Consider the following 26,148-nt stretch of genomic DNA (forward strand, 5'->3'; position numbering starts at 1 on the left):
CGGCGCCAGATAAAAAGAGAATCTCTGCTAGATCCTCCGGATTAGGGCGCCGCGCTTATTAGCTGCGGTTGCCGGAGGGGACTGCGCAGTGCTCTGTTCGGAAGGCTCAGAAAAACCCTCCACCCTCGTTGCCTCATGGAACGTGGCTTTGACCCGTGGCAACAGAGCATGCTGCGCGCTCGAAGAGGCTCAGGATCAACGCGGCAACGGGCAAACAATGGCACGTTACCACGACTCCCCACGCGCCGCCACTCGGTCTCAGGTGGGCGAAAAGCTCAGGGTAGCTTCAGCCCGCAGGCGACCCCCAACGCGGGATGATTTCATTCAGGGGGAAGGGGGTGTTGAAAATGAGTTTGTCACCGAAGCCCCTGGGACCCCCGAATGAAGACCCCGGACTTCCTTTTGTCACGATACGAGCTGCGCGTCGCAGGTGCGGGGGTTGGCTGCCCTCACCATCAGACCGCGGGGAGGTGCCTGGTCATGTCCCGATGTCAGGGGCTACGATGTGATTCCCGATGGTCTCTCCGGATACACCGGTGGGTGGAAACGAAAGAGTATCCCTGGGGCCGGAACGCCGCCGCCGTCGGCCCCATCAGTCTAGCCTTGCAAGAGGGTGTGGCCGGCAGTGCGTTGTCAGGTGGTGCTGGGCACATTAGGAATCTTGTCTTTTGTAGGATATAGCCCGCCGATCATCAGATATGGGAGTAACGGGGTCTCACGGGTACTTTTTTGGCTGGTAGTTTAAAGAGGTACTAGAATAACCACGGCAAACCCCCCTAAGACGACACCGCCCGGCGTTGGGGTCCAGAGGAGTTGCAACATGGAGCACCTAAGATCAACAAGTCCGATTATACGACATGATTACGAGTGTAACGATGCATGCTCTGAACTTCGATAATCAACGTCCAAAACAGTGAAGATACATGACGATCTCGCGGGTCTATATTCGTAGTCCCACTAGCAGCGGGCAAAGAATGTGCGAGACCCGGAAAATGGCCATACTGACATTCTCAGTCCTGGGAGAGGCCTGAGGCTGACAAGTATAGATTGCCGGTGTATATTCCCCAAAGAGTCATACTTCCCGCAGCCGGTGAACCGTGGCTGAACCGCAAGGCGAGACGCGCTGCTGATTACTGTGCCATTGGCGCGGTACCAATGCTTATACTGGAAGCCATCCAGCACAGAGTATTAGAGGTATACCATTATCCCAAGTTTCTGAACGACGTGTTGCTAGGACAGTATGCAGGAATCTACAAGCTGCAATTCAAAGCGTGTATCTAGTAGAGTCAGGAGAACCCACTATAGGTGCCTGACGACTGTCGGCTTCGGAGTCTGGGGCTGCGACGACAAGGTCTTCGGGTCTGGCCCGTGGTTAGTAGTTAGGGGTTTCTTACGGGAGGATAGTCCGGAGCCGTTGCCCGCCCTAGGCGGCCGCGTGCTAAGACTCGGAAGACCTGATGTACGTATCAATAATCCCTAGCGGCCGCAGAAGCTAGCGACTGTGTGGGGGATCAGTAGCCTGCTTTTGCTGTAGAGAGAGCATGGGTGAGATACAATCTAAAGATGTAACGATTTGGTGGTGAGTGATAGACCTCTATAGTTGGTTTCGTAGTACACATGGTCTGTTGTCAATGAACTATCAGGACTGATCATGTCAATCTGATGCATCTCTCCTTAACTATTTGAATTGATATGTATTCCCCATTAGTCTGTTGGCTACTACTTAAGTATTCAACATAGCATTATATCCGATCTCCGTTTGGTTGTTGCCTGTTCATAGTCGCTAGGCTAAACGACCTCAACATCCCGCATTACACACTTAGCCACTTGACCAACGGAGAGTAGATGAAGTAGAACAGACTTCCGCGTACCGATAATACGTGTCATAGCTCTCTTACTCATGGTGACTCAACGTCAGATACCCCTCGTCGGCCAACGATGAGAGCGGGCCACATCCACTGCTGCACTGCGCCGGGCCGTACTTGCTTGGGCCGCACGTGTGCTTTTCGCTCAGAGATCACGGGCGAATAGTAGATCACAGGATCCTGGCCAACTAATGCAAGTCCAAAAGGACCCTCGAGATGATTCCCCCTGCAAGACGACGAGACTTTAATCACGCAGAGCCGAATCTGGCCGCAAAGGGTGATGCACGCTTGGCCGAAGCGACTTTTTCATTCGTGGGGAGACATTTTGACGCAGCTACACGAAAGCAGCCGAGCCCATGCCGTCTCGGACGCAAAGTTGATTGCTAGAGCGAGCTGTCCACTATCGAGGTGCTGTGGCTGCTTCTCTTGGAAGCGTGCGGTAAGCACTAGACCCTGAAAGGGTATATGGTCACGGCTGAAGGATCCAACTGCCTACTGCAATCTGTAGCCGTGAGACCCCAGTTCGCCTGCGCGAAACGTCGGCCGACTGAGATCACAAAAGAAAAGCCATGCAGCTTGCTGGTGTTGCGTGGAGAAATTGATAAGATTGCGTGATCCACGTAGACGTCCAAGGCATACACATGGTAGGATAGGCAAAACGCGGTTCCAGGAGGATCAGAAGCGAGCTCGAGCTGACACATATAAGCAGCACTTATGTCGATGGCGTTCACTGATCGCCTTGTAAGGCTGAGGGAATGAAAAGGCGGGAAGATCATGTGATGGATTGGGTCGAGTGACTTGCGGGCCAATCCGTCATTCTCAAGATGATGTCGAGTGATTATTTTGGCTGACGGGCGGAAGCAGTTCAATGCGACACAACCCGGGGTGGCTATAGTCAAATGTACAGTACTTGTGTGATATGCGTCGCTCGGTTGCATGCCGTATGGTGTGCAGATGGACCTTAATAGCTCTTATGTCCGTCCGCTCGCTGCATGTATCATCGAGGTGGTGCATCGCTATGTCCCAAGTGACCATAGAGAGAACACCGTGATGCGGCCGGAGATGACTCTAGGCCATATTAAAGCATCCACAGATGTAGCCTAACGTGCATGTCAACTAGAGGGAATACTTGGGGCCGAAGTACTCTGCCTATTGTGAGAAGGTCATAAGTATTCTGGGTTAGGGTTGCGTGGCAGTATGCGTGCAGTCTATTGCAGAATGCATCGTGAAGCGAAGACAGGCGACCCAGTTTTCGGCCCATTTATCCAGCTCCTGTCCCAGATCCAGTACTAGAGGAAAGACATGTCATCTTTTAGCCTTGAGGGCCCGGTGCACCCTTTGGCACCGAGGGGAAGAGGTTGGGGTTAGCCAGCCGTTCACGATTTCGCTTTGCCAGCTCGGCTTGCTGCTTTTTGTTGATCCGTTGTTGGTGGAAACTCCTAAGACCGATCAGTGACGCCGTGCTGCGGAGCGGCAAGGGGCCGGCGTATACTCACTTCTGCAAGGCGAAGACCCGTGGCTCTTCTTCTTGAGGTGTTGCCGGGTCAGGTCTGGCCTGTTGAATGAAGTCAGTACGGCCCGCTAATACCGGAGGCAGGATAACGGGACTGGCCTCGTCCTTGGATTTAGAACCATCCTTCTTCTCCTGATCCTTGGCGTCTTTCTCTTTATCTTCAGACTTTGACTTGTCGTCTGCGTTCGCCTTTTCTTTCTTCTTTCGTTGCTTCTCCTCGTACTCCTTCTTCACACGCTCCAGCTCCTCGTCCATCTCCCTCTTCTTTTTGGCTGCGATGGCCTCATGGTCGATGATGGGAGTAGCAAACTTAGTGTCTCTAAGGTGGACCGGGCAGATGTAGAAGAAATCTTGCTTTTCGGGCGTGACCAAGACACTGGTGCTGGGCCGATAGCAGATATCACAAGCCTTTGCAGCGGCATCGGCCACCTTGCGATGGTGCCATACGTTAGGGATGGACATCTCCCGGCGCGGTTGCCCTAGACTGAGGAACCAAGGCCCGCGTATGTTGTAGGGGCTCCAATGTGAGCGCAGCCACGGCCGAGTTTTGTTCTCTGCGTGACCAGGTCGATAGTTGTGTAAAGTGAGGCTCGGTTGGTGCTGGTGGTGAGAAGGCGCCCAGCGCTCAGTTTAGACTGCGGGCGGGGTGTCAACTTTAGGTGTGGCTTGTTTGGGGTGGCGCTGGACCTTCAGACGTCGAGACTAGAATTGCAACTCAAGGCCAGACAATTGACTGTCTGGGGGAGCGTTTGTGCGCCGGAGTACATGGAAAAGCAAATGAGCACCGTGGTAAGTTCTTCCTGGTTTTACATGACTGTGTCGCAAATGCCTTCACATCAAGACCGAGCAAACTAGTCCGTACCTGACCGGGAGTTTCTGAGCCTTAATCAGCTAGCCGACAACTTCGTCGTCGCCTGTCTGTTGGCTGTATGTGGCGATTTGTAGTGTTTCCTAAGGCTTTCTTATCGTGACAAACACTGGTATAAAGTATGAGTGGTCGTGTAGAAAAGGAGCAATGTCTTATTTCCTTTTTTTTTTTTTTTTTTTTCCCCTCTCGCCCCTTTGCCTTCTTTGGCTGCCTCACCAGCACAAGTTATATAGTCGAAGAGCCTCAGGGCCGTGCACGCGTCCCAGCGCGTAAATTAAAGCTTGAAAGACACAGGCCAATGACGACAAGCCGTCATCAGGTCCACCGCCGCCAGCCAACATTTATTTATCTACATCACTCGACGGATGAGCAGCTTCCCAAGACCAAGCCATCCTGGGAACCATTCGTCACCATGTCGAACGGACTAGACACCGAGACACTCGGCGCCGTCTTTGCCTCGAGACCCGACATCCTGCAAGATATCCGAAAGGCTGCCGATTCGCCAGCCCGCATAAAGCTCTTCAACAACATTGCCAGCTTCATTCAAGAGCAGACTGGCGGCTCAGCCTCAGAACCATCACTCAAGCGCCGACGAGTCGATATCGAACCCAGCAAGAATAGCCCTGCGCCCAATGGTGCTTCGACTAGCTCCGAGCCCGTCGACGTCGCAAGCGAGAAGACCCTATTAGAGATCAAGGACATCTCGGTCTCGATCCCGCAACGTAAAAAATTCGACTTGTGTTTCACGGCGCAGCACATATATGCGAGAGCGCCGAATACGACCGCCCCCTTACAAGGCATCACATACGCCTGGAAAGACATCGAGCACGCCTTCTACCTCCCCGTGCCCGAGAAGGCGCAGGTTCAATTCAACTACATCCTTCTTCCGCGCGGCTCTGCGCTCTCCGCGCTGTCCAAGAACGCCGCACCAGCCGAGGCCGAGCCTCTCGTCTTCACCATCCCGGCCAGCGCCCCCAAACCTGGATCAATCGGTGGCCCGAATGCGGCCGCCGCATCTGCGGTGGCAGACACCTACAGCACACTGTTCCACTGGGCCATCAATAAGTGCCTGCAGGCAGCGTCCCAGAATGTGCAGATTACCGCCGCCGACCCTGCCAAGTTTCACAGCGTCATCCGGCAGGCACACCGGCCCAAGGACAAGGCTGTCCACGTCGCAGCTCACAGAGGGTCTAAGGATGGCTACCTGTTTTTCCTCGAGAACGGCATCCTGTGGGGCTTCAAGAAGCCGCTGTTGTTCATACCTATAGATCGCATTACGGCAATCAGCTACACGAGCGTGCTACAGCGGACGTTCAACATGGTGGTAGAGGTGTTCACGAACGAGGGGGGCGACGCCGAGGCTACGGAGGAGGTTGAGTTCTCCATGCTGGACCAGGAGGATTACGGAGGGATCAACGAAAACTACGTGATGCGGAAGGGTCTCCAGGATAGAAGTCTGGCAGACCAGCGCAAAGCCAAGAAGGAGCTGGCCGAGAACGCCAAGGGCAAGAAGGGCGATGCGGCGAACGGAGATGCGAACGGAGATGCTGAGGATGACGGCCTCACCGAGTTGCAGCGTGCCGAACAGCAGCTCGAGGACGAGGAAGACGAAGACGAAGAGGATTACGATCCCGGTTCCGAGGGAGAAAGCGAAGGCTCTGGCTCAGATTCGGATGACGATGATGACGATGACGACGAAGAAGATGAAGATGGGGCAGGCGATGAGGAAATGGACGACGATGAGGCCGCCGATGGTGAACCTGGCGAGGAGGGCGAGGAATAATGACGGTAGCGGCCATCGAAGAATTCTCACTGTCAGACCTCGGACTGGTCCAGACAACAGTCCAGTTCAAAGACTTGTGCCAGAGGAAACGGTGCGTTGCTGTCTTTTTGGTTGCTGAAAAGCGTCATTGGGCACTAGAACTGGTTGAGGCGACAGGCCAGAAACACCGAAATATGTACCACCCCCCAAAATCGCGACGACGGATTGGAGCGTCACGGCTTCAAAGCGGCTGCCATGAAATATGAGAACAGCTCATCAACCTGGGCTACGTGGTCAATTAAACGAGCATGGGTTAGCTCTCCTATCTTGCCTCAATTCTTCTAACAATTAGAAGCTGCCCGTGATTCAACCGGGCTGGCCAGTTCTGCAATACTAGATAGAGATAGCGTGTGACTCCAGCCTGAAATATCTCGAAAACCCGACGCCATGCCCAGCAAACAATATGCAGTGGACTGTGCATGCTTGCTCTAGCCTTGGTGGTTTGGGGAGCCAGTGCTCCCTTCTGTATAAAGGGGCTCTGCTTCAGGGGGTGTCTGTCCATGTCGGCTCCGGGCGCACAGACCACACCGGACCTACGCAGCCCGCCGTGCGGCCCAGTCGCCCTGCTCAATTCCGCCTGGAGCTAGAAATTTTCCGGGCAGCGACAGCAAGCTACGCACGCATTGCCGACGAGCGAGCGAAGCGCAGAGCAAATCTCATCGCAAGCACCCTCCCCCGCCAGACCCGACCCCAGTGTTCTTCGTCGTCGAGTCGATTCCGCAGCGATGACGGGCACAGCGAAGCCGATCCGCCTGCCACCGCTCAAGGTGCTGCGCGTCAAGAACCCGAACCGCCAGGGCGACCGGCCGTGTATGGCCATCATGTCTTCCGTGCTGGGTACGTCGTCCCGTTGCCCCCTATTCTAGCTCTCTCTCCATTCTTGGGGTCGGGCCTGAAGAAAGAGACACCCGCTGACCCTCGAACCACATACAGCTTGCTGGGCATCCTCCGGATACAGCACGGCCGGATGCGCCCAGATGGAGTCGGCACTGCGAGCCTGCATGGACGGACCACAACCGCCGCCTGCCAAGAGAAGCGAGATCAACTATCACTTGTCGAGATTCCAGTCGAGAGTTGCTGGCGTGAAGAAGCCGTAGACGACGAGGTGCAACGGATTGCGCGGGCCTCACTAGGCAAAATCATCTTCAGGAGAGCAGGACGAGGATATCACGAGGGAGTGGACGGGATGGGATGGGCGATGCACGAACGCACGACCAAGGGGGATATGACAGAACGCAATCCGGCCTACACAACAAGCATCTGCGAAAGCCCCCGACCCACCATGTCACCCTTGACAGTGTACACTACCACAAACATATAAGGCCAGAGACTTGGGGGGCAGACCTCAGGTGACGGCCCGGCGTTCTTGGTTCGCATCCCGGGGGCGGCATTTCCATACCAAAGGCCTCCCAGGGGGAAATCTGTGTATAATCTTGTACAAATCTAGAAAGAGCGAAAAACAACAATTACGATCCTACCATCGTGGCTTCACCATGTTGAGACCTATTGTTTGTCGTACTAGATCCTGGGTTCCTAGATCTAAGAAGTGCCGTATTGTCCAGGTGCTGGGCTGAACTAGTAGAAGCTTGCAGTTGGGGACTCTCGACAGGCTCAAGGATCACATATCCGCGATCATTCACCGGAGTTACTTGGGTTGGTTCAACTACCATGTTACTGTAGCAGTTGCTCATTCTACACAAGCAAAACTTCGTTCCCTCCGCCACCAAATGCCTACCACTCCCCCTTTCAGCAAAGACAAGGCAAGTGCAATGTCTGGTAGTTGCTACACGTCTTGCCGCTCGGCGTGGCGCTGCCGGTCTGTAGGTAGACCTGCCAGTAGCTGCCATCGAGCTGGCAGGCCAGGAAGTTGAGTTCTGAGATGCGCCCAGGCCAAGTCAGCGAGGCGCCTCACCATGTCTTCTACACGCAAGGAAACGGCACGAGATCAGACAAGTCAAAATAAAAAAAAGACTCACGCCTCCCCCACGAGCTGCTCGTGCCCGTGATGATGGTGTCGCCCTCGAGGGCCCAGGCCGTCGTGCTGGCCGCGGTGCCGAACGTCAGCGTCTTGTAGCTGGTGGTGTCGGCGCCGATGTTCAGGAACGCGCTCGAGTTGGTGCTCTGGATCGAGCCGCCGATGTTGAAGTACTCGCTCGTGGCCACAGGCCCCATGACGGCAATGGTGGCTGTTTTGTTGATGGCCACGTCAGCTCACGAAGCGAACGACCAAACTCTTCCACTTCCCCCGTATTTGTCTCCCTCACTTTGCCCCTTTTTGTCGAGCTCATTTGTTTTCTATTCACGTCCGTCTTGTACCACCGCTTGCTCGGGCCACTCAGGCTCCCCGGTGCGAAGGAGAGGGGTTCACGTACGGTCTTTCGGGTACCGCTGCAGATAGTAGTGGTAGATGGGATCCGACACGGAGCGGATCTGCTCCGGTTTCGCCCTTCTCACTCGCGCGGGATCTTCGTGTGCCGTCGGCGCGGCCACGGCCAGCGCCGCAGCGGCGGCCACCACAAATGCCGAGCGCATCTCGCACGTTCTTCTTCCAAGCCCGTGGCTGAGCGTCGAGAGATGAGATCTAGTTGCGCCTCAACTTCGAGCGACAGGTTTTCGGTCCAAGTTTTCTTGGTAGTAGCAGACGGCTGTGTAAGTCAAACAGTGGTTACAAAGTCGGGACGTCAGATATACATGCAGTCTCTCGTCGCTGTTGCGGATGGAATTTGTACGCCCTATCAGCAAGCCATCGAGTTTCACATTCTGGAGAGCGCTATTGCGTATCTCCCGTCGCTGTGCCGGAAGGTGACGGAGCGTGAGTAAAGGGTTTACCGGAATGCACCAATCGTCCAAAACTGGTAGAACGCGGAGGGGATCCCCCGTGGAGGCCAATCTATCACACGCACCCTGGCCTCTGGGACGGGAGCCCGGAAACGGATTCCAGGGCAAGTGGCATGCAAGTAGCAGAAATAGTTCCAGAAAGTGAACGGTGGAATCCATGATATAGATTTCGCAATCCTACCCTATATATGACTCCCCTCCCCACAAACGACCCAGGCTATTGCAGACGTTCGTCCACATGCATCATTATGCCCGTCTTCAAATCGCCCACGACTGCATCGCTGTGGAAGGCAATGTTTTGTTACCTTGCCTTCGTCGCAGCCGCGATTGGCCCTCACAAGCTAGTCTTCCCGTTGCGCTCGCGATAACTCAATCCCAGAAATCTTATTGACGCTAAGATAGAGGTCGGCGGCGCCGGCTGCTCTGGAGGTATCAAAAGCCTTTGGGGGCTTACATTAAGAGCGAAATCTTTGTCGGGATCGAAATATGCTGTTCTCCAGCAACCTATCTCTTTCCCACTAATCCAAGGAAGCCATTTGGGAACGTGTCGTCCCATTCTATATCCATGATGAACGCTTGACAATCACGTTCACAAATCGCGAAAGAAGAAAAAATTGGAGTGAAGAAAAACCCCTTGCGGTGTCGAAAAGAGTGTCGGCCCAGCCCACCTTTGCTCCCAGTGCCTGGTATCATAGTATGTCCAAAGAATCGTAGCCGTAGAACGAGCGTTGTCATTACTTCCGAAATAGATAATGACCGCCGAAAACAAAGAAAAGGAAATGTGGTATCAATGTAGTCTGATGCGTAGTCTATGCAGTGTATACGCCGTGATCAATGTGTCGCAAATGTATGAATGATGCGTTTCCCGCCCCAGAAGGTTCCGGTCGCTCGATATCCCATCGCCATGCAATTGTGTCTTGTAGTTGCCTCGTAAGCTCTTCCCCAGAGTACGATGCTAGGAAACGTTACATGTCGCCGACGCAGAAGAGTTCTATCTCTCCGACGCCGCCCATGTTGTATTGGTTCTTCGAACCATCCCGGTGCTCCAAGAAGGCGATCTGGATATCTTCGTCGCTTTCGATGTTGACAAAGTCACCGTCTTCATCACGGTACCGCAGCTTCAAATTGCCCTTACCAATTGAGCTGTCAGTGAAGCGTGAGAGCTTAGCATCGATGCGGTCGATCATGGATTGGTAGGTGATATTGAAGGCAACGACGAGCGTTATGTAGTTGCCACTGTCGCAGTTCACCTTCACCTTGAGCTGGGTTGGCAAGTCGGGCTGAGGGCTAAATAACGGATTCGTAGCAGTCCCGAGCGCCGGTGATACGGCGGCCCTGTTGTCAAGCTGCAACGGTGGTGGTGCTCCAGCCTGTGCACCAGGCCCAGGCGTCGATCGTCCGGGATACAATGGCTTCATTGGAAACTGGCCCATCTGGCCACCAAGCGATCCTTGAGACTGATGCATGCGTTCTCGTTGGGTTCCTGGGCTCTGTGTGCTGGTTCGTATAGGGATATCCTGCGGCATGGGCGAACCGCTCTGCGATCGGGGGATATTAGGATCATGGGCGGCATGAAGATGCGCCGGTATCCCCGGTACAGCCGGAACAGGAGTGCTGCTGTTGGATCTGCGGCCAGGTCCATTTTGTACGTTTTGCCCGTTGATGTCTGGTGTGCTGTACGACCGGTTTCTTTGTTGCTGCGCCAAAGTCTGCTGCGAGGCCATGACAGGCATTGACGGTCCACGTGGGTTCCTTCCGTTGATGGTATACTGGTTCACAGGGGAGGATCCATCCCGAGACGGCGCACGAGGCATTGCGGGCGCCGTATAACGATTGGTATCTTCCCATCCCTGTGGTGTTCCAGCCTTCGGGAAGGGATATCCAGAAGCGAACTGCATGCTGCCGGCCGTGCTCGTCCTCGTGGAGACGGGCGACTCTGTTGTCGGCGAGAAGTACGAGTCCCCTCCGCGCGGGCCAGGCGAGCCCGCTCCAGGAAGAGGCACCCCTTGTGTCTGCAAGCTGAGCTGCCCAGGAAGTGCCGGTAAGGGGAAGCGTGGCGGTGGTGCTCTAGCAATGCCCGCCAAGGACTGCGTGCTCTCTCCCGTCGCGGAGCGCGCTCTTAAGCTGGTACTGGAGGCGTTACGGGTCATGACCCCGCCGGTTGACTGCCCACCGAACCCGGCATTTGAGGAACTCATCTGCCCTGGCGGCACCTGACTATCGTCATCGTCCTCATCGCTTTCGTTCTGTTGCTTGTAAGGATTCTCGAGACCCTCTGCGTTACGCATCCAGGCAAAATCAGGTGCTGATTGTTCGGGACTTGCTGGAGCCGCCGGAGTGTTTGTCTTTCGCTGGTTGTCCAGACCAGTCGCCCATTTCTTCATCATCTCTTCGTTCGTAAACTTGATGACAAAGTTTTCGACACCGGGATCTCCCTTCCACCAAATTTGAACGGTGTATGAGCCTGTACAGATCGGTTAGCCAGACGCCTAGGAAGGCAAGCAATGTCCTTACCTGGTTTGGCGAAGGAGAGGACTTCAGTCACATTGGTCATGAATATCCTCCCCTTCAACTGAAGCTTGTTGTTCTTGTTGCGGACCTTGGGTAGAGATTTGGTCTTGTCCTTCTTATCCTTGTTCTTGTTCGGCTGTACCTCCTTACAGCACAGGAGAATGCACTCGAACAGATAGATCTCGTACTGCGTGGCAAGGTCAGTCATGTCAGTTCAAGGAAAGTTGGCTAAGATTCTCACAGGTAGCCTTACGTCTTTCTCTTGGTCGCTGCGCCCCGTAACCACAGTATAGACGCCATGCAGCAATAGTCTTCCGAATTGCTCCACCCTGTGATTTTTCCAGTCATCGACTCTTCTGATCAGGTCTTCTAATGCTTCATCAAGAAGGTCACGGTTGACAGCCTCGTTGGCCTTGGAGAGGACACGCTCTGCAGCACCAATACCCGTTGTCAGATCTTGCTTGATAGTAACATCCTCCGTCTTCTTTAATAAATCCTATGGGCCGAAGTTAGCCGGGTTGCAGTGCAATAGTATTCATGCGAGACACTTACTTTCAAAAGTAGCGGGTACTTCACGAGCCTTTGCATAGGTTTCAGCAAGAAACCATCCAAGGTGTTGAAATCGCAGGCGACAGGATGCTGGACCACCTGGATCTTGTCAAATACTTGGTTGGCAACCTGCGCTGCTTTTCGCTGGTTCGCAATGAAGGGTTGGTAGATGTTGAAAGCCTCTTCGTACAGAGCGAAAGGCGCTCCCCATTGCTGTGCAGTTGGAGGCATCGAGTTGGTTGTTTCCACTTTGATGAGAAAGCGTCTCTGGAAGTCGAGGATGGCGTTGATGTTGAGGAAGATCTGGTGCACAATATCGCCGGGAATAGCACCCTTTTGCTCCAACGCCTTTTTCAAGTCGTGAAGGTTTTCCAAATCTTGGACGTATTTCCGCTCCGTGTCGACCATTTCTTTGATGATGTGATCACGGTAGGTCATCTGAGACCCTGCGCCAGCCACATCTTCTTGGAAGGCATTCGACGGGGCAGGCTCTAACAGCTTTCCTTGATTTTGTGCGAGATCCAGGACGTAATTTACCACGGCAGTCACCTAAGGCAGAGTTAGTCAGAGCTGCTGCAACAGCCAGGTCCTCAGAGTCCTACCTTGACAAATCCGGTGGTGTCATTTCCCATTAGGTCGTTGATCACAAAACACTCGGCGGCGGGGATCTTGAGCTGGGCCATGCAGTTTTGGACGAATCTGAAAATGGCGATCTTGGAGACCTTCTCGGGACTTCCTGCAGCACCTTCCACGCTGAGTGGCGTCTCGGGCTGCAGAGCATTATAGACGGTGAGCAGGGGATGACCGGTGCGCAGCAAGTTCCAGAGAGCTTCTACGGGTGATCCTTCGCTCTTAGCAGTCAGGTCGTCGAACTGCTGCTGGTACTGATCGAACCCCGGCACCTGCGATAATCTTTGTTTCAACGTGATACATATTTGGTAGAGGGACCTCGACGCGTCCGCCTTCTGGTTGATGATATTTGCGGTTGCCACAACAGGGCCGCTGCCGTTGCCAGTGCCGATCAACGTCGAGACTGTGGATGACGAGGCTATCGACGGGTTCGATGATGAGCCATAAACGGTGGACCCGGACAGCTGACTTGCGCGGGGCCCGGCTACACCAGAAGACATGCTGCCATATTTGTTGTCGGCGGGGAACACAGGCGCTGTGTTCGTCCTGAGGAGTGCTGGAGCATGCGACATGACTATCTACCCCATCCGTCACTCTTCTCGGGTAGATCGCTTGGGCTGACGGTCGCGCGACGAGGTAGCACACCGACGGGGGATAGAGGGGTCGTGTCGTCGTAGAATCGAGACTGGTTGCGGGCAAAGTGTGTGGGGTTGGGATGTCGGCGGGGGTGAGTTGAGGCGGCTGGAGAGTCTCTTTGGATGTCGAGTTGTGGGAACAACTATGACCTCGTCGCTTCCGTCAACGTCACTCGTCGGGTTGTGAGTCGCAGGGACCGGACGAGGGATCGATCCTTCGCGGGCGTGGTCGAATCACTGCGGTGCTTGCCCGACGCAGTTCCAAGTGCCGGCTCGTTCGAATCGAGTTCGGCGTCCCTTGCACCCCTATTGCTTTCCTCTGCCGTCCTGGTGGTTGCGGCTGTGCCCTCTCCGGACCGTGTTGATGCGCGGGTGGCTAGACTTGGCTTCGGGTCTGGCTGCGTGGGCGGCGATGAGGCGGAAGGGATGGCTTGATTGCTTTTGGGTCTGCCCCTCGTAGGCGTCGGGTATCCGTGGGGTTCGACGGGCCTGGAGATTTGATTTCTCTGCGGAGGGTCAGGCCGATAGGGCGACGTGAAACATCACCGAGAGCGGCGGTTAGGAGGCCAATCTCGGGTCGACTCCACGATGGGGCGGAGCAATTGCAGTCCGTCGCTGGGAGAGTGGGCGGTTGCGGGTTGCGGGCTGCGGTGAGCGGTGCGGTGTACACGTTGGCGGTGGATGGGGCGAGGGGCGATGGAGGGGAGGGGAGGGGAGAGAGGAGAGGAGAGGATGGTCTATCTCGCGAGAGGGCGAGGTGGTGGTGATGGAGCTGCTTCTACGGCCGGCTCTCCGTCTCGTCTCGTCTCGTCTCGTCGCTGTGGCTGGTGGTTCCCGATTCCCAAGCAGGCATGTGTGAGGTTGAAGCAGGACGCAGGTATCTTTGTGTCGCCAGTCCCCTTTCTGCCGGTCGGGTGCAGCCCACAGCCAGCCAAAGGAGCCAGAAGTGGGCGACCGCCAGCAGTAACAATGGAAATCCCTGGCACTGTGCGACCTGCCCCCGTGGCTACCTTTGGCTACCTTTGACCTGGATGAACCCAACTCCGGGTATAACTTACACGACACACAGAGGCTCCGTCACTCGGTCACCCTTACACACAATGCGATGGAAGCCCAGCCAACCTGCCTTGCCAGCAGCTCTGTCTGCTACTGCTGCTGCTGCTGCTGCTGCTGCTACTGGGCTGCAGGCGGGAGAAGGGGACGCAGAAGAGGGAGACCCCTGTAAGCCTTGCGGGCTCGAATAACGTCGACAGTGGGCTTCTTCTGCACCAACACCCTGGCCAACCCGCCAGAGTTACCTTAAAGTCCAGTATGACTATAATAAGTTGCCGTACAATCCACACACTCCAGTCCTTCAAGCAAGATGGAGCGCACGACCGACACAGCATCTGACGGCGGGCCAGGCCGGCTGTTGTCTCTGCCCACTGGCCAACACAACTGGTACGACGTCGTGTGCCGTGATTCCGCATTGGCGGCCGGAGTCCATGCCCGATCACGAGGCTGCCTGCTGGCAAGATGGACAGCTATGCCGCCGAATCATACATTGGACAGTCTCGACAACGGTGCCGCTGTTCAGGTGCGCGCGCTGGCTGGTCATGCCCCATTCACGTGGTCCTGTCCTCGACGATCCTGCAAGTCACAGTCTCAAGCGCACAGTGTATCTGCCCACTGGCAGACTGGCCCCTGGACCCCCGGGCGCTAGGGGGGGAGAGGAAGTGAGGCACCAGAGGCTGCTCGCATTTTTGGGCATTGATTGTGATGGAGCCCTACAGTTGTTTCAAATTAGCGAGTCCTTGCGCTATCCCTGAACCGGCCACCCGTCCGACGCTCGCCCTCGACAGCCTCGACAACCCAAAAACCGGCCATGATCGCCGTAGCCAGCCAATGCCAGATGTTGGGTACAATTGACACACCAGCATACATCCACTATCCAGCACTCCCTCCCACAGGCGCTGGCTGTCGACGAATACGGCAGCTGGCTCTCCTCCACACCCAGCACACTTGGGGTTCGACATTCTTTTGGCCAGCCCACAGCCCTGACGAGAGCATGACCCCAACACGGTGCTTTGTCAAAGTGTGTAACTACTCCCAACTATCCAGGCAGCCCGATGGGTTGGTTTGGGTTTAGGCCGGTCAGAAACTGTATGTGTGCATTGACAGGTCCTCACTACCCTGTGGGACCGGGGGAGTCCGCTGCCCAGGCGCCCTGGTGGTGTCTGAGCTTCAATGTCACCGCCCTACCTGTCCCCAGCAAGTCTTCACATATACACCAGGGAATTACAACACACCCCAACACACGCACGGCGGTAGCCTCGAAAGCTCGTTACCCAGCTCTTCGGGTCATGCTGGCAAGAGCCGAGTAGCCTGAAGCACTCCTTTGGGCTGGTGCCGTCAACCTGTGGCACAATATTTTGAGTTTTGGGGCTGTGACGATCAGCCATCAATCCAACAACTTCAAGTCGCAACGGGTTCTTCCTCCTACCGGGCCGCCTGAAGTCTGAGCTCCATTGGCCTGTCACGGCCTTGAGTGGGGTTGGAGCCTACCACCGGTCCAAGAGCAAATGGGCAGAGATGCAGCACAAAAGGCAGAATGGTTAATATCGCCCAGAGTGCATCGTATCGCTGTAATGCTGTTCCGCCCAGTCCAGTACGTTGTCGATAGGGTCATGACATTGGCAAATGGCGGTCGACGATCTTCCTCTCCTTCATTCTTCACAGACATGGTCCTGTATTGCCAAGTTAATCCTTGCCTTTCTCGTCGCAGCGTTGGAAAATCAAGCAATTCTACAATAGGGGTTCTGGCATGGGTCAACTAAGAATATCAGAGTTTGAGCTAGCAGCACGCAAGTCTCCCTGCTAGTCGGGCTCGAAGTGGGAAACTATTACTGAGCCTACCATCAACCAGTCTTCAAACCAGGGAGCTATCCCGTAAGGCCGTTCAACTCAACTCGACATCCTTCAACTCATTCGCGAACATCCTCCAAAGTTATGGAGGGACCTGGAGGCGTTGTGAACTCACTTTCAGCCACTTTACTCCCCGGCCTCCCCTCCTTCCTGAGCAACGTCCATGAGGTTCATAGTGTCCAACCTCCCACCGGTTGAGAGGTCCCACTCCCTGGTGGTTCGAACGCCCAAACGATATCGGCAGTAAATGACTTATAGCACCGAAAACGATAGTCTTCGCTTCATCGTTACGCTATGTCGCCTTTCTGGACAGCTACCACGAGACCTCTGGGGTAATCAAATCCAACCGCTCACTGCATGACATACAAATCTGTTGTCGCGCAGCTATTGGAGGCAGGCTTTGAGAAGTGCCCTCCAGCGAATGGCAATTATTTTCCAGACGCGATTAGCCCGGGACCCTGACCAACTCTCGCTTGCGACTCGTCTTCTGCACCAGTTAGGTAGCAAGGATGAGCCCGTGATTGGCACCAGCTCGGACGGGAGGGGGGACTAAGAATGTTCTTTGATGCTTCTCTGCATCCTCGCCGAGGTCAAGCTTGTTAAGCTTTCATGCCTAAACCAAACAATGCTCACCCATCTCGAGGGATCGACCTTGGGTGCCGACTCGTCATCTTGAAACCGGCCATTCATGCGAGTCAGGCCTGCCCAGTGCTGTTGCACGAGACAAGCCGTCCCACCCCTCACAATCCGAGGTAGGTTGTCGACCCCGCCATCTGCATCCATGGCCAACATCCCACCATCACGCCAACCAACGGTCGTTGGAACCTAGACGCCTCCAGATTTCACTGCCCAGGAACATGTATCCAGAGAGTGTGAGTGGCCACGCAGTATGTTCTATTTTGCGTGTTGTACATGTCGCTTGCGTTCCCCCAATCGTGACCAGCAGTGTCTCGGCCTTATCCATCGTCTGTGGCCAACCCCGCTACTGTAGACGCTCGACTTCTTGCATGATCATGCGGTCGCATGACGGCCGCATTGAAGAGCCGGGCGGGCCCCCACGGCAGAGTGTGTGCACTCGCGGTACTTCAAACAGGTCAGCTCGCCAACATAACTGCTTCTTGCACATTCTCCGGTGGCGCCAAGAGGACCAGAGCCCTGCGTCATGCCCTCAGGGGTCCTAGGGATGGACAGCCTTCTGGAAGTATTCTGAAGCTAACATGAGCTTGGGTGTGCCACGGTATCCCTGTTGAAGCTGTTTGCATAAACTTCCGATCTAGCATTCGGTACATCTCGGTGTGAGTATCTAGTCGCATCTCTGTCAACTCCGGCCTGGAAGCGGGAGTCATGACCGAAGTAAACTTGTTAAAGTAAAGGATAAGTCGTGCCGTCTTCATCCTTCTCTTCTCCCCTCGAGCCAGTTCAACCTGGAGTCAAGGACTTTTATCACATGTTAGACCCAGGCAGTGGAGTCCCCCACGTATCATATATGAGAGACAACACTGTGGATTAGCTCTTTGATAGCTTTGGCCTGATTTCGGTTTGGCCTATGGTCATTTCCAAGTAGATTGGTCATAACAGGATGACAAATCCCGCATCAGTATATAGGCACACGTAGTCTTCCCTGCAGATAACAGTTACACTGAGTATGTCACCAACCCGACCCCCTGATCACCTCCTTCAGCTATAACCTGGCCTATTCAGAGGTGTGTCAGTGGCACTATGCTCTCTACTGGAAGAAACAACAGCACAAGGATCCCAGTACTAAGTTCGAAATTAACACAAGCAGGCAGTCTGTTGCTTAGCATCATTGCCTCTCCCTGCTTCAATTGATATTTTTCTTCGTTTACAAATTTAACGAACTGTCGAATTATGGTCGGACTGGAAAAAGCCTAAAAAGGAGAGATGGTACATGCATCTCAATCTATCCTCGAAGAACGGTTTGACAGTCTATGCCATACCCTCTCTACCAAACTGTATTGACAGAAAGAGATGTTCTCTATAGAAAACGACGGCGTCACGAGAGCTGGGTAATATATTGCCCCAGTAGCGACTCTGAGGCACTGTAGCTCACTGTTGCACAATACTCAATCCTTCTTGGGCTTTTCTTCTTTTCTCCGCTCAAGTGCCGCTGTATAAGTTGTGATTACGACGCAAGATGCCGAAAAGACTGTGCCTATTAAAGCGAAGATGGCGCTCCAGCCTTTCATGAACTGTGGATAGACAATAACGGAGACAATGTTGCATATTGTCCCGATGGCAACTGTGATCCACACCGACCTATAGGGACTGGCGAGTTCGGATCTCTCGAACAGCATCAGCATAGCTAGGTTGCCGAACGTCGACACGATGCTGCCTTGGATAAGATACAAGAAGTCGGCGTCATCGCTTCTGCCTATATCTTCTCACAACCAATTCTTCGCAAAGCCAATAGAGCCGGGAATGAATGCGCCTAGGATCGAGGCGATGAAAAGTGCGAATATCCAGTACCAGGTACTCTGGAGCAGAATTAGACTCTATGGTAGATTCCGTGTTCTTGTTTTGAGGCATTCAACCACAAAAGTGACTTACTTCCTTGGAGCTCAGTCTCATCGGTTCTTCTTGGGGGCCTGCGTCCAGATCCTCGTCCAACTTGCATTTTGTCGTCGTAATAATAGACAAGATCAGATCCAGATCTGCAGGGTCCGGTGAGTTAGCCCGTAAGATGCGGGCGAGGAAACGAGTTCGCCGGTCGATTGCATCTATGAGCAGACCCAGATCGTCTGTACATGAAGAGCCCGCCAAATATCCGGTTTGAAGAAGGCTATGCTGCTTCGCGGTGACGAAGACCAAAGTACTCCTGATCGTGTTCATCATCATTTCGGCGTGCGTGTCCCCGAGTAGGTCTACGCGTAAGTTATGAAAAATGTCCATGATTACGTCCCAGTAGAGAACCTCGTATCCTTCTTGAAGGTACCACAGATACTCTTCATCATCACGGAAAATCGGGTGGAATCTTGTCGGTTTCTTCCTGGCTGTAAGGTCAGACCAATCTCTGAAAGTTGCCGCGCAGAACCTTCCAAATTCTCCCGTATTAGCGCAGCTAAGAGCTCTATTCTGTCTTTTTGCGACCGCTCCACGTATTCCTCTGAGACAAGAGTCTATTTCGGATGCTTGAAAGAGCCTTCCAAAACTCTGGAAAAATTCGGCCAGATAATTTTCAAACCTCACAAAGATGCGAGCGATCTGCACAAGCTGCGTCCTTACGCCATCGTTTCTTACGGAAATCCGGGGAGCATAAGTCACAGGGCCCTCGGGGACAATTCTGGCCTGTATTTCTTATCAGTGGAGAACCTCTTGAATCCGGAAAACAACTTACGCTTCGACATCCTAGTCGTCGTTGTGTGACAGTCGTAAACCCTCTGCCCGTGGATTTTGTGTCATTGGAAGATATCCATGGCATTACCTGCATCCTTTCCTGGAGAATTGGTTTCTCCACGGTAGTGCTACCTCGGCCATCCCACTGCACCTCGTTGCCACTCAGGTGGAAAGCTCCATGTTTATCGATTGAAATGGCTGCAGCTCCTGTTATTTTGATGAGACCTCCGGGCATGGAAAGGTTGAAGGGGGAACTGGACGCTCCATCAGCATTAGCAAAGAATCTTGTCGCCATGTCCTCCACGATGACGCTTCTTCAATGTTCATTGATGGGCGAGGTAGTTTCAGGCTTAGAACGAATACACAACTATTTGGCCTCTGGAAGATTAGTGGCATCTTGTTGAACAAATTTCTTGGAAGTTGCTTAAATGACCTTCGATAGAAGCCGGAAGTCATCGATGGAAGCCATCTTCAGCAGGCGAGAGGAGGCTGTGTTCTTCATGTACCACAAGAGACACCGCCACCGCGCTATGCTTGATGGTTGTTGATTGGATACAACTTTTGCTCAAACTGGTTGTACGGGTGCCGTAACTTAGGATTTGTGACGCCAGCATCATCCCACTCGCACCTCAGACCAATCTCAAGCTGCAGTGTACGGGTGGCGGAGCATGCGGCGAAGAAGATACGCACAGATTTGTGATTAACGCATGATGGTAAACACCCAGTAGTCCTTAGAGCTATGGAGCGGGGCCATGTTGTTCCGCTGGCTTACTCTACTTTAAGCTGCAAATAGAAAATGTATTGAATACATCTGCGTTAGAGATTCGAGACTGCAAAGATATCCCTCGTAGTTTTCCGTTGTCCAGATTGATTTACTTAGTTATTCTAGATTAGGTATTGAAATGAGTTATCTAGTTATTTGTTCCAGACCTGGTGCGTCTCGCTCACAGATAGCATTATTATTCGGCCTGGTTGAGGCTCGTACTAGGGGTTTAAAAACAATAAAAAAAGCACGCAAACAAACAATCGTAGCAGCATTCAAAGGATGATACGATTCGCAGATCAAGAGTTTTGGCACCTAGGAGGCACTCTGGTACCAGCTTTGAGACCTACATGTGTGCGATGATCGCTGCCTCTTATAAACTGTAGACCCACTATAGCGATCTGCGGCTCCCCCATATGTGCACCAAAAGACTAGACAACTGCATGAAAGACCGAGCAACCTAACACTCTCTTTACAGAAATAGGTCCGACTGCTTTAATTGGATAAGATCTCACAATTGTTGCCTTCGGAAGCAAATTCATGGCTTCGATCGTCAGCCATAAGTGGCTATGAGCCCTTCAGGATGCTGGTCAATGTTGCCCCTAATGCGTGCGTCGTGTAGATTCAATCAGGATCTTAGGGCCCATATTCAAACATCTACACTTGGAATGCACCTAATAATGCATTTAATACGACCATCTGTTTAATTTCAAATGCGGGAACAAGCTAATTTCTAGCAACATGACTGAAAGATGCAGAAGGAGATTTCGATGGTTACCTTTGTGTTGAAATATTGGCTAGAAGGGTGTTATACTGCTGCCTTACTATGCCGACGGCCTGGTTGCAGGATTTGCCACAACATACAGCTAGTGCACTAAGTTCGTATGTACTACGCCAATCTCGTCATAGATATTATAGCAAATCAGACAATCATCTCACTAAGCATGCTGCGCCAAGTTTTTGCTATAATATACGAAGATTGACATCACACAGGATTTGACCATCAACTTGGGGGCCAGGCAACGTTTCTATCAGTGGATATAGGCATCACTACCTCACGGCTCTAGTATGCGCCTGTGTCAGTAAATGCGCCCAATGCCTCAATAGCGCATCCTGCACAGCTGATCGCTCCAAAGTGCGTTCCATAGTCTGCCCTTTGGCCAATTGGCTCAACCTACCGTACCGTGGGTCCAGAGCGAGGCGATGGTGGATCTCGACACGGCGCGTTGATCACTGTAAGCAAATTTTGGGGCCAAAGGAGGAACCTAGAGGTACGCTTCATCAGTTGCATGGAAAGATAAAGCAATAATCTGGGTTTCCCTCAGGTATAAATACCGGCGGTTTCCTAGTGGTCTAGAACAGAAGTCTTGGAACTCATCGCATCATCACAACACAGGAACTCAGCCTTGAAGATTTATTCAGCTAGCACATACACTTTCCCCCTCGCCTTCTTATCAACATAAATCAGAAACTATGCAGTTTTTCACTAGCACCAAGGCTATCCTAGCAGTCCTCGCAGCCCAAACCGCACTCGCGAGTCCCACCAATCCCGAGATGTCGCTGAACCCCCGAGGACCTTACTGCTGGACTGCTGGAGCCGTCAACGGACAATGCGGTCAGGTCTGGGACTTCGAGAACTGCAGCGGCAAGAACCTTCAGCAGATCGCCCCTGACGTATGCTTTGTCCCTCCTCCCTTTCCCAACCTTTTTTTTCTACCACTGACCTGATTTACTCGAACTTTTGCTAATAACTTTTTACAGTGCAAGCAAACATGCCGCAAAGCCCCTGCGGGTGCAAAGAGCATCATGGCGTGGGGAGATGGGACTTACGGGACGACTTGCTACATGTATGAGGATGAGAACTGCACCCAAGAGATCAGGCGGACATCCAACACTATCGAGAGCTCTTGTGCTACACCTGTCGGGCAGACCATCAGAAGCTACAAGTGTCTCGCCAAGTGCTGAGCTCGGTTTCTCGATGGAGAACTCTTTTGTCTGGTCGTGTATGGACTGTTTCATTTAAATAGGTCACTCGTTTATGTTTTAGGTGGTACATTAGCTGAAAACTACTGTGATCGCTTTGCTTCATACTAAATTCTGTGTAGAAAATAATGTGACTAGTTTTCAGAGTTTTGTGCTTGGTTGAGTTGAATTCAAGGAAGTAAGTGTATACGATAGGAACTGGCAGGCATCGGCTTCTTAATATTCCGGAACCGGTGCTTGTCATTCGAGGCTGTCAGCAATTCCCCCCTCGGTGACTCTCTAACATAGCAGTTGCGTCTTCCACTGCCCATCATCTACATGGACAACGGCAAAGGGGAACACACTTGTCTTCGTACGGAGTGCGGCATCTGTGGTGGGGCATTGTTGGGTGGTGTTCGCTTCCTGCCACGTAAGATGATATTCTAGACAACCCCGATTTCAAGGATGCATTTCTGAGTTCTTTCGTGCAGTCGCAAGCGGTGAAGTCTCGCCCGAGCAGAGGCCCTACTTGGATAGTGCTATTTTTCCTATGAATCGCAATGCCAACCTTAACTTCAACAGCAGGTTGCTTTGTTGGGATAGAAATTGTTGGCGGTGCCCGCTCTCATCCGAGGTGATTGCCATTCACTCCGATTGCTTCAGAATATTCAGTCAAGAGGTGAAGGCCGATGATGCGCTTGAACGGCTATGGGTGGCGGCGGTATCACGAAGCTCTTGGCGTATGGCTCCCAGTCTACGCCTTGAACAAGACACCAACGTCGATGTAGACCTGGTTTATGAAAAGGCTGCTATACAAGGTGTGCCGAGGCTGAGGCTGCTTTCACCTGAGCTTGTCCAAATGGTCAGAGATCACTCGAAACCTGCAACGTTTTGGCGATATATCTCTGTCCTGAGCTTTAGTCGGGAGCTCGCAGCAGCCTCCTCGGATAGGAGCTTACCCACGTCGATACCTCTGCAGAATTTTGCGGCATGGGCACGAGGAAGAGAAGCTGTTCTCTTAGAGCCACCAGGTGAGCCGCCTGTGATACGTTTGACCATCGATGCCCACGGAATCAAGGAGGTCGAAAGACTACCGCGCAGACGTTCGTATCACCCGTGGCGATCTGACAAGATGGTGTACATGATTGAGGAGGCAAGCAGCCTCGGCGACGTTATTGCAGAACACAAGGTCGTGCCACCACTAAACCGTAATACTTATTTCTAATATCGTACAGTACAATACCTTGTATCTCAAGTTGCCTCAGCACATTCGAGGATTCCACATATGGGACTTGCGTAGCCCTCCCATGTTGGAAGACTGCTTATTTTCTACGCGTATACCTCAGTCTACACTATTCAGGACTGTCGATCTAGAGGGCGTTTCCGGTCTTACATTCTTCTATTGTACCTTCAAATTTTACGCGGTCCATGCCCACACACCGTCAAATTCGTGTGCGAAGCAAACATTCGACAGGCTCGTTAACAAGAAGAGCACGGCTTGGATACACCTTCCGTAAGTTACATGAACGGCCAAAGTTTCGCCTCTTTGGGCGTACTGAGTGCTCAACTGAGCGGTCTCTCTTGGTACTACGTCGTATCAAGTGCTTAAAGGAGCGCGATTGCTGACTCTCAACGCTGAAGTATGCCCAAAGGTGAAGAAATCATTGCGCTTGGAGTGAGGTTCGCGCAAGCAGGCACGCGAGGAGCGGGAGGGCTTGTAACACAAAGGCCCTATTTCATGGTAACACGATCCTGTGAAAATTGAAGACAGAGGAAGAGCTGACGCCTCTAGGTTCGCACAAAACTGGCCGGCGACGTCTTCCTCGGCCCACCGCCCAGGGGAGAAGGGCAAGATATTATCTTAAGCCAACTGCACCCAAGGCTGTTTATATACAACTCTCCCAATCTTGGGCCGGCAACCGTTTTCGGAGCATATCCTGGGGCGGGGAGCAACGACCCCCTTTTTTCACCCTTCCGTCAGCCTTCGCTCGCTGGAGGTCCTCCTCCCCTTGGCAATCTTTCGACAGCCCCTCTGGAAAATGTGACTCGCATTCAGATTCTCGAAGATGCAGACCTTGGCTTTTGCAGAGCCGTTGTATTCGATTACACAAACGGGGCTCAGCGGGCCGTTGGGGACTGCCGGCTAGGCGTTGATCCCGCGAAGACGTACTTGAGACCTTCGCGCATATGCTACCTTCCCACCTTGTATCCACGAGGTCTGCCATCCCCGGGTCTTCTGACGCGAAACAAAGCTGTTAAAGTTGAGAGCGGAAGCGAGTCAATTCACCGTCATGACCAGGATGGCTGGGTTTGTTCGCCATTGGAGGGTACTTTGGAATTCTTATTTTCCGGGAACCAGTCGGTCATCACCATCGCTTCAGGGAGCGATGACCAGGGCGTCTAGCGAGTCAATAATTTGGTTCATACGACAATTAGCATGACCTGAAATCAAGGAGAAGCACTGGAAGTCCTGTTCAATGCAACGCTGATACCGATTTTCTCGGTTGGCAAACTATTCTCGTGAATCTGGGCCAGCGGAGTGCTCAAGATCAAGGGAGGAACCCTGCCATAGTATACTGCCCTACTGACTTGGGAAGTGGTGAAAAATGACGATGATGTTGTCTAACCCAACCGAAGTCTCATGCGCACCTCTTGGACAATGCCTCGATTGAGTTAATAATCACTTGCGTGTATCTTAAACTGACAAGGGAAGATAAGTCGGCATTACACAGCATGCTTGGAAGAGGCACTCAATTCCCTCGTTCCTAGACCGGGGTTGCAGTAGTCTCACCTTGTGATACCGACTTCGGACATGTTTCCCACATTACTCAAGTAAGGTGTAAATTAGCATTGTAGAGTTACTATGGCGCGTTTGTCCAAGTTCGTGAAGATAGTCCTTTCACGTTCCCCCGCTTGGCAGTCGTCGGTTATAAGATGCCAACTTATTTGGTCATATTACAGTGGATCATTGCTCGGAATGAGACTTTTGCAATGCAACGCAGGGCCAGAAAACCTGGAATTTGCAGCAGGAGTGGATGGTGTTCCGCGCGAGCTGTCAAATACCGGTTATTTGATCCATTACACATAGGTCGCACCCATGCCAATGCGGCTGTGAGGGGAGTTGAACAGCGCCACTGCCCTGACAGTAGTTGGAGTCGCCGATCTTATGGAGGGCAATGGCGACATTGGGTCGTCCCCAGTCTCGGGAAAATACGAGGTATGGTATAATTATTACCTGTTGCGTTGGTGACCCCTTGGCACACCTGCTTGGGCGGCAATGGGTTGCAAACAGTTGATCGTCTGGCCAATGCCACCCGTAGCTGGGATCGCGGCAGTGAATCTTGGGTTGGAGCCGCTAACGAGCGAGTGCATGACGGACCACGGGCAGCCAGGCTGCCGTAGTTCTTCATAGCAGGGTTTAGCAGGGTTTGGTAAGTTAGGGGGGCGGCTTGGCGTCGTGGAGTCTGCCTGGTTTACTTGTTGATTGTTTGGCTGTGGCAGTACCTATTCTACTGCGTATGGGCACAACCGGGGGCGTGTTCCAGTCCCATCGGGCCAACCGGGCCACCCGTGGACCCAGAGGCCGCTAGGCCAACTCCCTGGAATCTTGATTTTCTTTGGCGCAGGTCGCCGCCAATCGCGGCGCCTCTACGCTCATCCCCCACACAACCTCAACCTTACTTGACTGACGCGCCATCGCAAACAGGCCCAGCCCTGCTCAGCCCCGACGACCTTGATGACAATTCTCTCCCCATTCACCACCTCACGACGACGACGAGCGAGTATAACTCTACCAGTATACTTGCAAAGACAACAGTATACACTACACATCCCCTATACCTCCCGAGCCGGGCCCTACGTTCACCGTGTTTGGCTTTGCGACTGCACGCGCCCGTCGGAGTCAGGCTCAGACTCTATATATCTGAGTTGCGGA

At 53.1% G+C, this 26,148-nt stretch overlaps 8 protein-coding genes across 8 annotated transcripts; 4 read left to right on the forward strand and 4 right to left on the reverse strand.

The window, feature by feature from the left end:
• Positions 1-3,177: 3,177 nt before the first annotated feature.
• Positions 3,178-3,840, reverse strand: JN550_003019 (uncharacterized protein; the record flags this gene model as incomplete). The annotated part of the gene is made up of 2 exons (XM_049314377.1): positions 3,178-3,304; positions 3,362-3,840. 2 exons carry the CDS (start codon positions 3,838-3,840, stop codon positions 3,178-3,180), a joined length of 606 nt encoding a protein of 201 aa, XP_049174854.1.
• An 818-nt stretch (positions 3,841-4,658) lies between these two features.
• Positions 4,659-6,029, forward strand: JN550_003020 (uncharacterized protein; the record flags this gene model as incomplete). The annotated part of the gene is made up of 1 exon (XM_049314378.1): positions 4,659-6,029. One exon carries the CDS (start codon positions 4,659-4,661, stop codon positions 6,027-6,029), a length of 1,371 nt encoding a protein of 456 aa, XP_049174855.1.
• A 442-nt stretch (positions 6,030-6,471) lies between these two features.
• Positions 6,472-7,389, forward strand: JN550_003021 (uncharacterized protein; the record flags this gene model as incomplete). Its single annotated transcript, XM_049314379.1, has 1 exon — positions 6,472-7,389. One exon carries the CDS (start codon positions 6,472-6,474, stop codon positions 7,387-7,389), a length of 918 nt encoding a protein of 305 aa, XP_049174856.1.
• Positions 7,390-7,851: 462 nt separating this feature from the next.
• Positions 7,852-8,600, reverse strand: JN550_003022 (uncharacterized protein; the record flags this gene model as incomplete). Its single annotated transcript, XM_049314380.1, has 3 exons — positions 7,852-7,988; positions 8,045-8,254; positions 8,441-8,600. 3 exons carry the CDS (start codon positions 8,598-8,600, stop codon positions 7,852-7,854), a joined length of 507 nt encoding a protein of 168 aa, XP_049174857.1.
• A 1,271-nt stretch (positions 8,601-9,871) lies between these two features.
• On the reverse strand, positions 9,872-13,168 carry JN550_003023 (uncharacterized protein; the record flags this gene model as incomplete). The annotated part of the gene is made up of 5 exons (XM_049314381.1): positions 9,872-11,370; positions 11,421-11,604; positions 11,671-11,913; positions 11,970-12,515; positions 12,569-13,168. 5 exons carry the CDS (start codon positions 13,166-13,168, stop codon positions 9,872-9,874), a joined length of 3,072 nt encoding a protein of 1,023 aa, XP_049174858.1.
• Positions 13,169-18,219: 5,051 nt separating this feature from the next.
• Positions 18,220-19,784, reverse strand: JN550_003024 (uncharacterized protein; the record flags this gene model as incomplete). Its single annotated transcript, XM_049314382.1, has 5 exons — positions 18,220-18,484; positions 18,542-18,630; positions 18,704-19,142; positions 19,338-19,441; positions 19,491-19,784. The coding sequence occupies 5 exons, from the start codon at positions 19,782-19,784 to the stop codon at positions 18,220-18,222; spliced, it is 1,191 nt and encodes a 396-aa protein (XP_049174859.1).
• Positions 19,785-21,725: 1,941 nt separating this feature from the next.
• Positions 21,726-22,217, forward strand: JN550_003025 (uncharacterized protein; the record flags this gene model as incomplete). Its single annotated transcript, XM_049314383.1, has 2 exons — positions 21,726-21,926; positions 22,014-22,217. The coding sequence occupies 2 exons, from the start codon at positions 21,726-21,728 to the stop codon at positions 22,215-22,217; spliced, it is 405 nt and encodes a 134-aa protein (XP_049174860.1).
• Positions 22,218-22,553: 336 nt separating this feature from the next.
• On the forward strand, positions 22,554-24,618 carry JN550_003026 (uncharacterized protein; the record flags this gene model as incomplete). The annotated part of the gene is made up of 5 exons (XM_049314385.1): positions 22,554-22,644; positions 22,706-23,385; positions 23,450-23,727; positions 23,856-23,955; positions 24,007-24,618. 5 exons carry the CDS (start codon positions 22,554-22,556, stop codon positions 24,616-24,618), a joined length of 1,761 nt encoding a protein of 586 aa, XP_049174861.1.
• Between the last annotated feature and the right edge of the window lie 1,530 nt (positions 24,619-26,148).

This window comes from Neoarthrinium moseri, assembly GCF_022829205.1.
Source record: "Neoarthrinium moseri strain CBS 164.80 chromosome Unknown scaffold7_Wmoseri_CBS_16480, whole genome shotgun sequence".
In the NCBI taxonomy this organism is placed as follows: domain Eukaryota; kingdom Fungi; phylum Ascomycota; class Sordariomycetes; order Amphisphaeriales; family Apiosporaceae; genus Neoarthrinium; species Neoarthrinium moseri.